At 37.7% G+C, this 16,544-nt stretch overlaps 1 protein-coding gene across 1 annotated transcript in view; it reads right to left on the bottom strand.

Annotated features, from left to right (window-relative positions):
• LOC120774475 (GAS2-like protein pickled eggs) overlaps window positions 1–16,544 on the bottom strand; it is an 88,771-nt gene that overhangs the window by 4,550 nt on the left and 67,677 nt on the right. The window contains exons 2-6 of the mRNA XM_040104132.1: window positions 15,930–16,126; window positions 12,664–12,782; window positions 12,197–12,477; window positions 2,041–2,148; window positions 623–813 (exon numbers count right to left, since the gene is read on the bottom strand). Of these exons, the coding sequence (XP_039960066.1) occupies window positions 623–813; window positions 2,041–2,148; window positions 12,197–12,477; window positions 12,664–12,782; window positions 15,930–16,126 (896 nt within the window). The remainder of the gene's footprint in view (window positions 1–622; window positions 814–2,040; window positions 2,149–12,196; window positions 12,478–12,663; window positions 12,783–15,929; window positions 16,127–16,544) is intronic.

Here is a 16,544-nt window from a genome sequence, read left to right as displayed (position 1 = left end):
TTGGTTTGTGTATCGAGACTTTCAATGGCAAAATGTTAGCTAATAAATTATGTATGTATATGTGTGTAAAATTAATGAGAAAACAATAAATTAGAACTATACTACTATGAAAATTTTTTAAGTCACAAATTTCATACTTTAATTTATATAAAATTTAAGTCACCGCCTTTTCTGTGCCCGCTAGTGTATGAGAATATGTATGCATAGACAAAGAGAATTCAATCCGCAAGCTTATTGCTTTGAAGAATAAATTCCGTAGTGCATTTGCATTAATTAATAAAAATGGCATTTTAATGTTGGCAAGTTATATGTATGTATTTATGTGCGTTATATACTCGTATTTCAATTTGCAACTAAGCCACTAATCAATATAAATTACAAGTAATCACAGAAATCAGCGTGTTTATTACAGTGTTGGCAGTGTTGGCATATGGAAGGGGTGGCCTATTATTACATATCTGACTTATATACATACACATATATGTAAATTATGATGAAAACTAAGTGGACTTTGTGCAATAAACAAATCATATACACACATATGTACATACACATACGTTTTTAAGTTCACACATTTTACACATACATACATACATATAAATATAGTCGTCATTGTACTCACCGCTCATAGATGACTTGTGCTTTGTGCAATTCAATGCCTCCGTTAGTTTGGTTGGTGGTGCGTGGCACCAGGCGTGCTGCAACTGATGAACGATGCTGTGCTTTACAACGGCAAGGATCGTGCTTATCCAGATAGTGAGCCAAAGTGTCCCAACCACCGCCGACACGTACCATAACGTGAGAGCGTAGAATCTTTATGAAATAAGAAATACATAAATGAGTAAATAAGTAAATATAATTAACTTGAAATAGGTTAAAGTGATGTAGTTATCCATAGTTTTCAGTCTGGAAATATTTCTGTTATTTTTTTGAGGGCATCCTACTCAGATGGTTACAAATTTCGAATAATTTGTATTATATGTACGTAGAATAGGTAGAAGTTCACGCAAGTGAGATAAGTTCTCTGAGCGCCTTTCACTTTAGCAGCACATGACTTCTGGTCTTAGACCAAGTATCCGCAGGGTAGCCAAAAAACATCCGTTTGAAGATGAGTTAAAGTGAGAAGGCCAACCATACCTTCGCAGGGTTGTGCGCTGGGTTTAGAACCCTCCACGTAAAAAACGCTACCAATGAAAAGGAAACAACAGTCTCGGACGAGAAACCCCCATTTTAATGATGGCCATGGCAAACGCATTAATGATTACGATTTAATGGCATGCACCTGGAATGTCAGGCACCTTAATTGGGAAGGTGTCGCTGTCCAGCTGGTTGATTTCCTCGTCAAAATAAAGGCTGACATCACCGCCATTCAAGAAGTACGATGGAGGGGACAAGGACTGAGACGAGTAGGTTCTTGTGGCATTTACCACAGTGGCCATATTAAGGAGCGCGAATTCGGTGTGGGATTCGTGGTGAGAGAGAGACTTCTTCGCCGAGTTCTGGCATTCATCCCGGTGGATGAACGTCTAGCTACAATCCGCATCAAAGCGAAGTTTCTCAACAAATTGCTAATTTGCGCCCACGCCCACTGTGATTATTGCAGTTTCGGTGGTTTGCAGAGGCTTATACACCAAGGATTTGGTTGCAGTTGAGAGGTAGGTTTGGAACAAGCAGTTCACATTTGTTTTATACAGTGTTAGCCTCTTTTAGCTCACGCCTTCAGATAGTTCGGTGGGAATAGAAATTAAATCACTAAGCAAATTTTTATTGGGCACAAGGCGCTTTGCTGACTTAGTATATGTTCGAATTACAAGAGTTCTATGTTTATGGCTTTACAAAGCACTGCATTTAGTGGTCCAAGTACGATCCGTCGATCAGCCATCTGTTCTACTCTTACCTAGCCTCATTGGACCGGACAGGGGACAATAAGAAAGTTCGAAAAATGGCAATCTAAAACTGCTATGGGGGCAAACCTAGCAATCGTTTACTTTAATCTCAAATTGTATTATATTTCTATTTATTGCGATAATTTTTACTTACCCGTACAAATATTAACACCTTCGTATCGCCAATTCGATATTTGCCCTCCGACACGCGTACCATTGGGAACTGCGATGGACACGTACACTTCTCGACCAAATCTCTGACCTGTAAGAGAAAGAACGAACAAATAGTAAACTCGTGTAAAATGCCATGAAAGTAAAAGCTGAATTACATGATTTTTATTAATTTGCGTGTTTCGAGACTACAATCGTACGGAAATACGATGCGATCGCACGCTGCTAAATTTCAAAAAAATCAAAATAAAAAATTAAAAATAAAAACACATAAACGAAATCCTCGCTAGGATAAAATGATTTGCCACAACGCATCAAACACGTAACATCATTAATTTTGTGCAAATTACAATTTGCGGCATCTTGAATCCACTATAAGATCCATTCATGCTAGCCGAGTCATTCGTCGTCCATTTGTCTGCTCGCACATTGCACAGTTATTAACTTAACAAATCTACTAACAAATTGCCATTTTCCACTGAGGTGTTCCAGAGGAAAGAAAGGCAATGAGCAAGCACAAAAAAAATATATACACATAAGCAAAAAATAGAGAAGCATTTCAAGAAGCGTGCAACATTTTGCGGCATAAAATGCCAAAACAGTTGCCACCGCTGAACTGTGATCATCAACAACAGCAACAGCAGCAAGCGCAACCGCAGCGGCGGCCAACATCAACGGCGCACAAATCCTATTAGCGATAATGAACTGATGGCGCATGCGACTACCTGACGGACGGACAATGCCAGCTCTTGCAGCTGTTCATCTTGCCAACCAACACCAACAACATAACAACAACGCTTTATTTACTCGCTCGTTGACTGGAGCTTGCTTGCGTCTGTGCTGATGGTTGCCCAGTAGTGGCGTGGCGCAGCGTTGAACCGTTGAACTGTTGAACTGGCGCTCAACATGGTTAGGAATGCTGCACGTTGCATGTCGGCTGTATGGCTGTATGGCGGTATGGTTTGTGCTGCGCATAATTTCACGCGCCTCTGTTTGTTTAAACAAATAATCGGACAAATGGCTGTTCGTGATGCATTTACTTGAACAATGACAGCGGCGATTACAACAACTGCATGTAGGCATTAATAATACCAGCACCCAGCATCTAAACATCAACGGCCTTTTGACCTTTCCGTCTTCGTTTCGCAAATCCTTTGTGCACGCGCAATAATTACCACTCGGAGTCACACACAATTTGTGGTGAGTTGCACCGCTGATATATCGTATAAATTCCAACATGATGGAGAATTTTAAGTAGAGGTAATGCCTTCAAAATATGTCGGAAAACATGTCAACCATCTTCAGACTAAACAAAAAGAACAGCTAGAGACTCCACGGTTATATTTGTGAGAAGGAATACAGGATGTAAGAGATATATATAATAAGTATAAGAGATTCGTTGGATACAATTGTTAGAAAGAATTAGGAGTCATAATTTCATTGCAGAAGCCATGACAAAAGAGATTCTCCATTAATATCAACAATGACTTAGCCGATGTTAAGGTTTGAGAACTACAAATTAACAAAGGTAGATAGATATGAAACAAGAAACAATAATCAACTGTTGTATTTTTGACTTTTTGGCATAAATATTTTTTAAAAACATAATCTGAGACGATGAGTCACAGCGCCAAAATCCATTCCTCGATATATTTTTTTTCTAGGTTGGTATGACTGTCAGAGACATCTCTATGTACCAAATGTCATATCAAAGTAATCATTAGAGTTTAGCATATGCTTGTCTTTCTGAAGTAGCTTAAGTGCATTCGGCGATTTTTACGATGAGTAAAATTATTCAACAAAGAAGTTCCATTAAATTTTGTCAAAATTCTGAGTTTGAAATGTACAAAATGTTGGAAAATTCCTTTGGTGATGATTGTTTGTTGCGAGCAAGCGGTTTTGTTTGGTACAAATTATTTAAAGAGGGTCGAAAACGCATTGACGACGACGAGCCACGTCGTCCAGGAAGGCCATAACGTCAACTGATGATAAACACGTCAATAAAATAAAACAATTGATGGTTAAGAGTCCACGATTAACCGTCAGAGATCTTACTGGCATTGTTGGAACATGGGAAAGATCAGTGAAAACCATGTTGAAAGATCATTTGGGCCTAAGAAAGGTGAAAGCATGATTAGTTCCAAGTCATTCAATTGTTTCGAAAAACTGCGTAGCGTTAAAGTCTGTGAAGCAATGCTTTATGTCATAAAATATATTATTACATTGAACCTATGCTTACGACCCGGAAACACACGATCAATCGACTGAATATCGTCACAAAGGTTAGCCGAAGCTGAAAAAATCACGTCAAAGTAGGTCAAAAATCAAGGTTATGTTGAAAGTTTTCTTCGATTACCGGGGGTGATGCACTCCGAATTCCTTCCGATCGGTCAAAATGTCAACAAAGAATATTATGTAGGTGTTATGCGTCGTTTGTGCGAAGCTATTCGTAAAAAGTGGCCTACAAGTCTTGGTATTTGCAACACGATTCTTCGTGAGTTTTTAGGCCAATTTCCAACCAATATCGTACCGCAACCACCGTATTCGCTTGAATTAGCTCAGTATGACTTCTGGCTATTCAGCAAACTCAAGCGATCGCTTCGGCGAAATTGTTTAGAGTCAATTGAAGACATTGCATTGAATGCTATTCCGAAAATTGACTTTAACAACTGTTTCGAACATTGGAAAAAACGTTGGCGCAAGTGTATTGGGGAGACGACATAGATCTTGAGGAATAAATTAAGAATTTGAAAATTATGAACAAGGTTTCACCATTTCTTGCTCCCAGTACTATTTAATAAAGATTTTCCGTTTTCATTCCACTATGCATTAACGGTTTAAAATTGCATGCATCCAAAGTAGTATCAAGCTACCACAATGCCTGGCAGCTAACAAGCGGAATTGAACAATTCAGTCGGTCAGTCAGTTAATCAGTGAGAAAACCCGAAAGGGATGATCAGTCTCATGCTACAATGAATACAGCCTCGCTTATTTTAATAGAGCGAGAGACCAATTGCAAAAATAATACAGTGGCTGTCACAATGTTCATCATAAATTGCAGTGAGCTACAGCTAAGACTCGGATTGTTTAGTACTGGAAATCGAATGAGGTCTCCTTGTCTTTCATATTATGACTTATAGATGCGATAAATTTTTTACGGAGCTTAACGCATTTGGAATGAAGAAAACAGACGACAATCTATTATTCAGACGATCCATGGAACAAATCAAGGCAATAGATTTATGGGTGCATTATATCTAGGGAGAAAAAAGAGTTGATGAGTACCAACCTCGAATATTTGAGCACAGTACCGTTGAAAGCCGATTTTGTTTGGCAATGTTTTATGCCTCCACAATAAGATTGAGACACTAAATAGAAGAAAAATAATTTGCTATTTCTTCCATGAAAACACGTACGATGTACGGTCACCTTTCTCATTACACTCAGAACACCGTTTGACATATGCTTACCATATGTATGTACATATTTAATAGAAGAATAGCAAGCAGCTGACGACTGTAGCACACAACTGCTTAGTGTTGATAGTCATGATACATGCAACATCATGGGGCATGCAACAAGCGATCAATGTAAATCTAAATGCTTCCCATAGATCACGATAATCGTCATGGGTTGCAACAGCCTACCTACCGTTAACCAACAAGTCTAACGCACAACAACGACACCAGCGGACAGTAAACAGTGGAAGACAGACAACAGACAGACAGACAGACGCACTGGCGGAGCTCACGTTACGTCTACACCAGAGAGGATAGCGCATACTAGTTGCGGAAATCAATCACTTCGCACAAAATGTGCGAGTCTGGCAATTACTGTTGCCACCGATGCCTTTTGACGATAGTTGCCCACCAGAATTGATGATGCATGTTGCCATTGTTTTGCTTTGCTTCGCTGCTGCTGCCGTAGCCAACCGAATCATTGGTCTGTGCGTGGTTGTTCTTGTTGTTTGGCCACGTTGCTAAGCATGTTGCACAGTGTGATTCGTTATTGTGTCGGCCTGTTGACTTGCTGATTGGTGTTGTTGATGTTGTTGATGTTGCGCGCTAAGTGTGAGCTTTGGTTGCTGTTGTTGTTGGCGCTTGGTGGCGCTTCAGCGTTTTCACGCCCGTTTTGGTGTTTTTCGGCATATTAAACGAACGAAAATGGAAAAAGGCAAACGCATCCAGCAACAGCAACAGCAGCAAACAATAACAAGAACAACACTAACGCACTGATCATCGCTTGGCTTGTTAAGCTTGCCATGGCGAAGATTTTGTAATGCCGCGATCCTCTGACAGCGATTTAAACGGTTGCTGTCGTCGCTATTGTTGCCGTTTGTTGTTGTTGTTGTCCAATTTGCTGCAATAAGAGTAAAAGTGGTTAAAAGTGGCATGGTATCTATAGGCCTCTTGGCGCTGACCGCCGCTCGACCACTTTGCGGAATGTTTTGACTGCGCGCCTGCGCATATTTCATTGTTGTATTTGGCGGGAGTTTATAGGCACTCACGCACACTTCCACACCGAACATGTACCGTACAATGTATGCGCCTTGTTGACTGCGGCGCTTATTTATTGCGTTGACCGACTCTATATGTACGTATGTATGTATGTGTGTAGGTATGCATGGTAATTTGGTTGGAAAATGTTGCTGCTGGCGTGCGGAAATCTGAAAAATCTCTTTGATTGCACGCCGTTCCGGCTTGATCTCACGGTGTGCTGTTTGGCAGCTGAGCGGCTGAGCGGCTGATCGGCTGGTGGTGGCATTTTATGCCTAGAAGTGACATTTCATCTACACACGTCTTGTCAAATTAGTAAGTTGATGCATCGCCTCCGCGTACATGTGGACTTCCGGGGAGGATGGCCGCTCGCTCTATTTGAATGAAATCAATTGAAGGCAATAACAACGGTATTTTTCGGTAAATAGAAGTGTAACAGGTTTGATGGGAAAATATTGACGGCGCACTTTGAATGACAACTATATGTTATAGTAGTTCGATCTGAGCAATTTCTTTGAAGATTGTAGAGCTGCCTTAGGCAATGGTCTCAGCACAATTTCTGGAAGATATTTTGCCAGAAAAAAAAAATAGGTTTCTATACAAATACTTGATTTGGATCGACCAGTTTGTATGGCATCTATATCTTACAGTGATCCAACATTGGTGGTTCCCACAATTGAGCACCCTTTTGGGAAGAAAAAAGCTTACGCAAAATTTCAAAACGATTTTCGTCACATTGATCATTTATATAGGGTCTCTGACGTTTGCTTCTAGGTGTTACAAATTCCATTGCAAACCCTTTTCAGGTTACAATGTTTATTTGAAAAAATCTTGGGATTATTTGTTATTGCAAATAATATGTGTCTCCAAATATTTCCATACATTTGTGCAGCTCCACATAAGTATAGGCGACTACTTTACTTCCAGACTTGGGTACATAGCCGTACATATATAAGTAAAAACATCAATGACCAGCGGTTAGTAAGGCATCATGCCTCTCAGTCAATTGGGAACAAAACCACAACCACATTATGGCAACATAACATTTTACGCTTTTTCCATGCGCAAAGCGTTTTTTGCTTGGCGAAATTGCGCACGCGCAACTGACTCACAAAACGTGACCACGAAACGCTGTAAAATGTGAAAATGCAAAAGAAGTGAAATAAGTGAAATAAGCGACAACTTCTGTAGCCCTGCGAAAATCAATAAAATCAAACCGCCAATGAATGTCGCCTCAAGTACTTTTCCGTACTTCTTCAATTGGTTGCTTGCTTTAATTTACTAGTAACGTTTTCCGCTCAAAAACCAACTGCTTTTTTAGCTTGTGGATATCACTGAAAAACCATTAATATGTAATCATGCATTTCCTTGGGGTATCGGAAATTCTTTTATATGTAAATATGGTATGAGCGGAGACGAAAATATTGACAAGAGGCAGATAGTGTGTTTGTTTGTTTGGTATAAAGTTATTTTCAAATAAAGCAACAGCGTTATGCAAGATGTCTTGTTAAGGAGTTACATTGGTTTACGGGTTTAAAAAAATTGAATTATGTTTATTGTCTTATTAAATTCTACAACACCTCTAGAATATTGTTCTAAATTTTCAAGTTGTTCCGAGTAATATTATCGGAGATACGGCCTTAAGAACTTATGTGCTCGAGGCTAGCTAGGCTAAGAACGCCGTCTTTAAGCGCGTTTTTCTCGAAACTGTGTTTTTGATGGCAAGATTTCTCAAGAACTACTTAACTGATCATGAAATTATATACAGGTCTTTGAGATATAATTCTCAAATACTTGGACGAAGGATTTTTTTCGATTTCGACTATTTGAAAAAAGAAAAATGTCGCGAATTTTTTTTTATACCAAAAATAAATCCAATTTCCATTTTTTTTCCTTCGTCCAAGTTCTGAGTTAAGGTTTTAACTGAAATACGTATTTTTTCACTTTAGATGAGCCTGTAAAGAGTTATCCTGTCAACGCTGGCGCGTCGTTTTTCCGAGGGGCCACTGGAAATGGCGTCGCAATGGTCGAGTTTAAAATTTTTTTTTTTTCCAAAAATTTCAGAATTTTTTTGTTAATAGCGTATGTTTGTACTAATAAAATATTTAATTTTTTATATGAGAAAAAAATTGTTGAAAAATGTCTGCTTTCTACCCGAGGAAACCCATGTAACCCCTTAAAAAACTTAGAACGGTGTGTAAAATAAGAAATTATGAATATGGTTTCTGTTTGAAAAAAGATCGAGGTACGACTATAACAAGATTGATTGATTGATAAGATTATTTATGTTTACAATGATTATTTCATTATTTCTAGGAATGTCTACTGAAAGATTCGCAAACCCTTCTCAAACCTTACAAAAGAGTTTAAATGAAAAAAAACTGAAACTAAAACTGACATTATAAAAACTCAGTACAATAGAGGCACTTATGCCGTTACTCAATGGGCTTCTCTTGACTCACAACAACAAAGTTGGCATTATCAAAGAAGAAAATTCAGGAGGGTCATAGTGGCATAGACTTGAGTCGAAATAAACGGTAGAAAAATCAATCGATGGTGAGCTGTATACATATATTGTAGATATGTTTGCATAAGAGTTCAGCCAATGCAAAAATTGTAGAACCGATTTCAGGCACAAGGTATATGAATAGCTATCAAAAAATTTGAGACGATAGCTAAAAAGGATCAATAAATAACGAGAAGTGTTTGCTAGAATAGTTGGTACTCGAAACAAAAAATGTCTAAAAACAGAATTTGGGCAAGTTTTTGAACGTACACTTATATCGTCTACAAATAGGGATGACGTGAGTTCGACAGCTTGTGGCGGCCATAATTGTTTACTGATTTATGTCAAATTTTGTCAATGTGTTCAATAAGGTTTGCCATTTAAACATGTCACGTTTCACGCTTTGCTTCAATCCTTGGAAATTGTCCAAGATGCTCCGAAAAATTCACACTCATCGAAAAGTCATCTTCACAGATGAAGCTAAGGTATAATAGTTTCGTCAACTAACAAAATTGTCTCTATTGGGGTGAGTATTTTCTCGTGTGGTTCAGCAAATGCATTTGCATCTCCAAAACTTACAGTTTGATGTGGGTTGTGGTATGGCGGCATTTTCACGCCTTTTGTCTTTTGAAATGAGCCAAGAAATGCCGTTACCATCAATAGCGATTTTTTTCCGGAATTTGATGGAATCGACTCTATCATCGAATCACCTCTATTTCCAACATGATGGTGCATTTCTTAATTTTTCCCCTCTAAACATGGACAAAAGGGTGCAAAGTTTGGCGAATCATTAATTTCAAGAAATAACAAAATAAAGTGACCGGCAAGATCATGCGATCTAACGCATCTAGATTATTTACTCTGGTGGAGAGTTCTATCAAAAGTGTACGCCAATCTATCAGCAATACTCGAAGAGTTCGAAGACAACATTCGATTAGATTAGTTTAGGATTAGTTGACGTCGAATTCATCCAACGGTAGGCCCAGGAAAGTGCTGTTTCGACGAGGTCGGATCAAAGGGAGATGTGTAGGGTTAGCAGGGCATACAAAGAGGTGGCTAAAGTCATGCGGGGACTCATAGCAAGCTGGTCATACGTTTGATACGTACGGATAAGTAGGAGTTTAACCTATATGCAGAACGAAGGTGCGCAATGGTCGCTCGTTTCTCGCAGTAACTCGAGCTTTTCGTCTGCAATGAGTGGCGGTTTGACTCCAAGTACGCCACTGAAAGGGAGTCAGTGAAAATATTAATGGCTCCACTGTAAATGGAGTGATGTTTTAACATCACCCTCTTCTGTTGGTAGGCCTTATATGTATACAAATATAAATGTGGCTGTATTAGATTTAGTATGTAATAGGGAACATCCCTGAAAAATTTTACAAAATTTTTGATTTCTCTTAATTTCTTCTCTTTTTTAAGCTAGAATCTTACCAACTTGAATAATTTTCCTTTTTATTTTCTGAAAATATTTTACATTTGGAGACATTTTTACTCTTAGCAACTGTAACATAACCTAATTTTTATACTCTCGCAACAAAGTTGCTAAGGAGAGTATTATAATTTTGTTCATATAACGGTTGTTTGTATGTCCTAAAACTAAAAGTGTCAGACATAGGGTTATATATACCAAAGTGATCAGGGTGACGAGTAGAGTTGAAATCCGGATGTCTGTCTGTCCGTCCGTCCGTGCAAGCTGTAACTTGAGTAAAAATTGAGATATCATGATGAAACTTGGTACACGTATTTCTTGGCTCCATAAGAAGGTTAAGTTCGAAGATGGGCAAAATCGGCCCACTGCCACGCCCACAAAATGGCGGAAACCGAAAACCTATAAAGTGTCATAACTAAGCCATAAATAAAGATATTAATGTGAAATTTGGCACAAAGGATCGCATTAGGGAGGGGCATATTTGTACGTAGTTTTTTTAGAAAAGTGAGCGTGGCCCCGCCCCCTACTAAGTTTTTTGTACATATCTCGGAAACTACTATAGCTATGTCAACCAAACTCTACAGAGCCGTTTCCTTCAGGCATTTCCATATACAGTTCAAAAATGGAAGAAATCGGATAATAACCACGCCCACCTCCCATACAAAGGTTATGTTGAAAATCACTAAAAGTGCGTTAACCGACTAACAAAAAACGTCAGAAACACTAAATTTTACGGAAGAAATTGCAAAAGAAAGCTGCACCCAGGCTTTTTTTAAAAATTGAAAATGGGCGTGGCCTCGCCCACTTATGGACCAAAAACCATATCTCAGGAACTACTAGACCGATTGCAATGAAATTCGGTTTATAATATTTTCTTAACACCCTGATGACATGTACGAAATATAGGTGAAATCGGTTCACAACCACGCCTTCTTCATATAACGCTATTTTGAATTCCATCTGATGCCTTCTCTGTATAATATATGCATTAGGAAGCAATGATGATAGCGGAATTAAACTTTACACAAATACGGTATTTGAAAAATATGTAAATGTCGGATAATGAAATCTCGATTATCACTTTATCATGCGAGAGTATTAAATGTTCGGTGACACCCGAACTTAGCGCTTCCTTACTTGTTGTTTTTTGATTTTCGGGCTAAGTATGTGGCTGTTTCTAAATAACTTCACGGTGTAACTAACATAGCCTACATTACATAACGTTCACACGGAAAACGTAAATACTTCGAGTCAAGATGTAATCTGATGATTCAAACATTACGGTTATTCATAAACGCACAGGTATTTCCATGTAAGCACATGCAAAGCAATTCACTTTGAAGACTTTTTGTGAAGCGCCATCGCGATATGGCAAAGTTAATGTCAGAAAATTTGTAATCATGTCATTTATCTGCTCACTTGTAATTAACTGTAAATTCATGTCAAATGCATTAAAGCGCTGCTTATGTAATACACCAATAATGTGCCCACATAAGTACACACGAGTAAGTATGTTGATATGCGTGCCACTTGACAGTTAAATGTAAATTTGTCAGATTTGGCAAATTCGGATTGAGGTTTGATGCACAAATTGTTAAAAAAAATAAAAAAATAATTTTTATTATATCAAACTATTTAAAGGTGAAATGTACACGCATAACTTATACAGCATAAATGCATGCTTAGGATTGGTGTATGTTTGACTCACCATCTCATCCAAACTCTTCAAATCGTTGGTGATAATTTGCGGTTGTGGGCCATACATCAGCATCGGGCTATTATCGTCGTCGTCCTCATTCTCCGAATCGCTGTCGAACATATCGGTTTCTGTGGCGACATTATCGGTATTGATGCCGATCTCGGTTTGTGTGCCAGTCGCATCGGCGTTGTCTGTTTGTGTGCCACACCCAATTCCATTCGCTTTGTTGTCGGCGGCGATTTCTCGATCGATTTGCCGCTCCATCTGCACCAGCATGGGTGCGAGCATACCTGTTAATTTAATACGTTGCAATTATTCACATACATATACCATTCACATTTGCCAATCTATGTATGCATGTATGCATGTATGTTTGTGTGTCACTGTGTTTTTGCAAAATACACGCGTGACTAATATGCAAATTATGAAAAATGTAAATAAACTGAATATACATAAGTGCTGTAGTTGTAACTCACCAAACTTAGCGCCGCGACGCGCCACTTCCAACAGACAAAGGATCACATGTTTCTCGTTCTTTCGCATTATCAAATCATCCGTTTCGAATAGTAGGCACTCGATTATTTTAAGGCTTTTCCTGAAAAAAAGACGCAAGAAACGGAGTTATAGAAGATAAGATCAGTAAGCAAATAGGTGGTTTGAAATTATATTGATTAGGTTGTAATTTTTAAACAATACTATTTACTTTATTATTAAAATTTTATCAGGTTCTTATCTTTTGGATATGACTACTACACTTTTTGGTAAAAAATTTGTCACTTTCTCTGTTTTTATTATGGTTAAGATACTCGTTACCAAAAAAGCAATACTGCATTATGAGTTCGCTAGCGTGGTCTTAACATATAGATATTAGGGTGATTTTTTTTTCTAACTATTAATTTTTTCAATCCCGTCACGAAATTTCCTTGGAAATATCCTAAAAAAAATCACTGAAAATTTTAGCCTTTATAGAATTTTTATAGATGGTATGTAATAAATAATCTATGAAAATTCCATACATCCTTACTTAAAAAGCCGAATATCTCGAGAAGTATTAATGATAGCGATTTTGCGCTCAGACTTTTTTGTAGCAAATAAAATTTCCTACAAGTTTGTCATGAACATTTTTTCTGTAGATCTTTTGTCATTTACGAGATATATACAGAAAAATGCGAATTTCATGGAAAAATCAGGTTTAGAAGTCAGGTCTAAAGTCAAAGTGATCCCATAAAAAACCTCTGATCTATGGGAATTTAAAGATAAAAAATCACGATTGTACTGGTGTATAGTGTAGTGGAGAATTTTTACATGCCTTGGTCCAGTTCTTAATGTTAATATTAAGGGCTAAAATTTTCAGGGAATTTTTTCAGGGTATTTCCAAGGAAATTTGAAAAAAATTAATAGTTAAAAAAAAACCACCGTAATATATACATATATAGCATCATAAAATCTATATAAAAATATCATTGTCCGAAGAAAAACTTAGGAATACCAGAACGCTAAGTATTCTATAATAGATCAAGAACCTTTTGGGTAATCTTTAGCCCTAACAACTCTGACTTCCTAAATTCAGAATCGGGTAGAGACAACGAAGGGATTATAAAGGGCATAATTTTTCAAGAGCTACTGTTACCGAAAAAGAGTAGATCATGTTGCTAAAGAGTATACATAATTTTAATATTGTAAGCACGGAAAGTGTTTTGTAAATAAAAGATTTTTCAATAGAGACGCTACAAAAGTAGACTGATAGGGACAGCAAACGACGCCATATATTTTCGCTCTCTTTTGACATTTCTCTTCAGTAGGTAAAGATATACGATCCAACAACGAGTCGAAATTATTAAAAATTTACTACCGAAATTCGGAGTCAACTTTAAGAGCGCTACGTACAATTTAAGGTCGTCATGATCGTCCTGTCAGATTAACAAAAGAGTGTTTAGTGGAAAATTTAGAATCCACCGCGGCACAGTGGAAAATTTTCCCCTGCCAGTGAGACAAAGAAGTGTGCGTAGTGTCGAGGATATTACTGCCGCTAATGCATTAATTGAAGAAAACCCAAATCAGTCTCTCACACGTCGTTCTCAAGCGTTGGGCATCGCTGAGACGTTGTTATGGCGAACTTTGCGAAAAGTTCTTACAAAATCAAATTGACGCAAGCACTGAAGCCGCTTGATCACCAGAATCCTCGTATGTTCGTGATTTGGGCTGAGTAACAACTTGAAAATGATCCGAATTTTCATAGAAAAATCATCTGATATATAAGCAAAATATGCGTTATTGGTCAGGCAGCAATCCACACGTACTCCATGAGTCACCAGTGTATCCCGAAAAAATTACGATTTATGGGCCGGCGGCGTCATTGGGCCGCACTTCTTCCGTGATGATCAACACCGGCACCTTGCTATGAATGGGAATCATTACCGCTCAATGATAACCGAATATTTTTGGCCCGAATTGTATGATATGACGGCACCACAAGCCACAAAGCCAATGTCACAATCGATTTATTGAAAACCAAGTTTGGTGAACGTGTTATCTCACGAAAAAGCTCAGTCAATTTGCCGCCTCGATCGCGCGATTTGTCGCCGTTAAGACTATTTCCTGTGGGGCTACGTTAAGTCTATGGTCTATGCCAACAAGCCAGCGACGATTGATGAAATTGGGTTTAGCGTCTGGACTTTTGCAAGCGTGCCCGTGTTGGCCAAAAGAAATCGCTCTTATTGAAAAACCCGTTATATAGTAGGCAGAAACTATGACATTATATTTTATGTCTGATCAAAACCATTTCCTAACCTGTTTTACCAGTGTCAAAAGAGTTTGAAAATATCATGATAATATCGAATCATAAAGTTACAGTTATCTTTACAGCTCATGCCTCATGGTTCATAAAGTTCAGAGATAAAGTACTCATCATCAAAAGGTCTAGTTTCATTAGTTCAGAGTTAAAGTACTCATCATCAAAAGGTCTAGTTTCATTAGTTTTTACTAGAATATCAGATTTGGCACAAAAGCTTTTATACTCGTAACTTATATAAAAAAAACCTTCTGAACAAAATACTCTTTTTCAAAATTTTTGTTTTATTTTCCATAAAGAGCTTTTTTCCAAACTTATCAAGTACTGAGCTTTTTCATCCTTTCGTTTTCAATTATTAAGGCTGAATGAACTTTCATTATTTAATTTGATTGAGATTATATTAATATTTATCCACATAATCTCTATGAAAAATATATTATACAGAATTAAGATTTCATTATCAAAAATATTATAACCTATTATTGACATTAAAGCTCTTAGTATTCGACTAACCGACCGGATAGCGCATTATTCGAATAATATTATGCGATTTGCAGTATCCGGATAGTCGTAAGTCGTGAACTATTCAACTTTGTCGACTGTTCGAATAGTAAGCGTTCTACTTCTACGTATTTTTGCTACATATACATATATGTATGTTATACGTTAATTAGTTAAGGTATAAGTTAATGAAGCTTTGCGCACTTTGGTTTTTCACAAATTCAAATCAGTAAAAAAGCAAAGTCTGCTTGGATTTCAAATAATTTTCATTTCGCAGCATAACAATTATTCGAATAATCGTAATATTGATCAGTTAATATTCGGCTACAATCCGGTTACAAACCGGATATTCAAATAATCGGTTTTCAGGTCATTTGAATTAAGAGCCCTAATATACATATATATAAACATATCTAATAATATAGTAACAAACAAATTTCGTATCCTTACCTGCACCAGGTTATAAAATTGGACACATTGTCGCGTGAAAAGAATGTTCCGCTTTTAGCTGCTGGCAAGTAATGTACATTACCCATGGCGAGAATGGGGCCGGCCGAGCCGGAAGTCATTGAGCGCGTCATCGATTTGTTGCGGGCCTGACGGCGAGCCAAGTAATCCTCAGCCGCTTGGCGTACATAGTTCGCGTGCTGCAACAACAAACAGAACAAATAAAATTATAGTTAATTTAAATCCATAATAAAAAGTGTTGCAAAACCTTACACTAAATTTTTACTAAAATATATAGAAAACTAAGCAACATTATATAATCAATTCTAGTACTACTTATGTGTATGTATGGATGTGTATGCAAGCGCATTCACTCGATAAACTCATTAGCGTAATCTTAATGCTGAAATCGAATCGCGAATGCGTTTGATGCCAAAAATACCACAGAATTTGTGCTTGCGAATGCCGCATTTTTAGGTTGACACGTCGCGTTGCAATGCAAAACGAAAATACTATCACTTTCTAGTGCGGCGCTTGCACTTACTACAAATACGCATACAGTGTTCTCTGTTTCACACAGTTGGGCTGAATTTATTTGTTTATTGGAATCAAACCGAG

The sequence above is a fragment of the Bactrocera tryoni genome, chromosome 4, assembly GCF_016617805.1.
Source record: "Bactrocera tryoni isolate S06 chromosome 4, CSIRO_BtryS06_freeze2, whole genome shotgun sequence".
NCBI classification, from domain to species: Eukaryota; Metazoa; Arthropoda; class Insecta; order Diptera; family Tephritidae; genus Bactrocera; species Bactrocera tryoni.
This window is presented reverse-complemented; position numbering and strand designations above follow the sequence as displayed.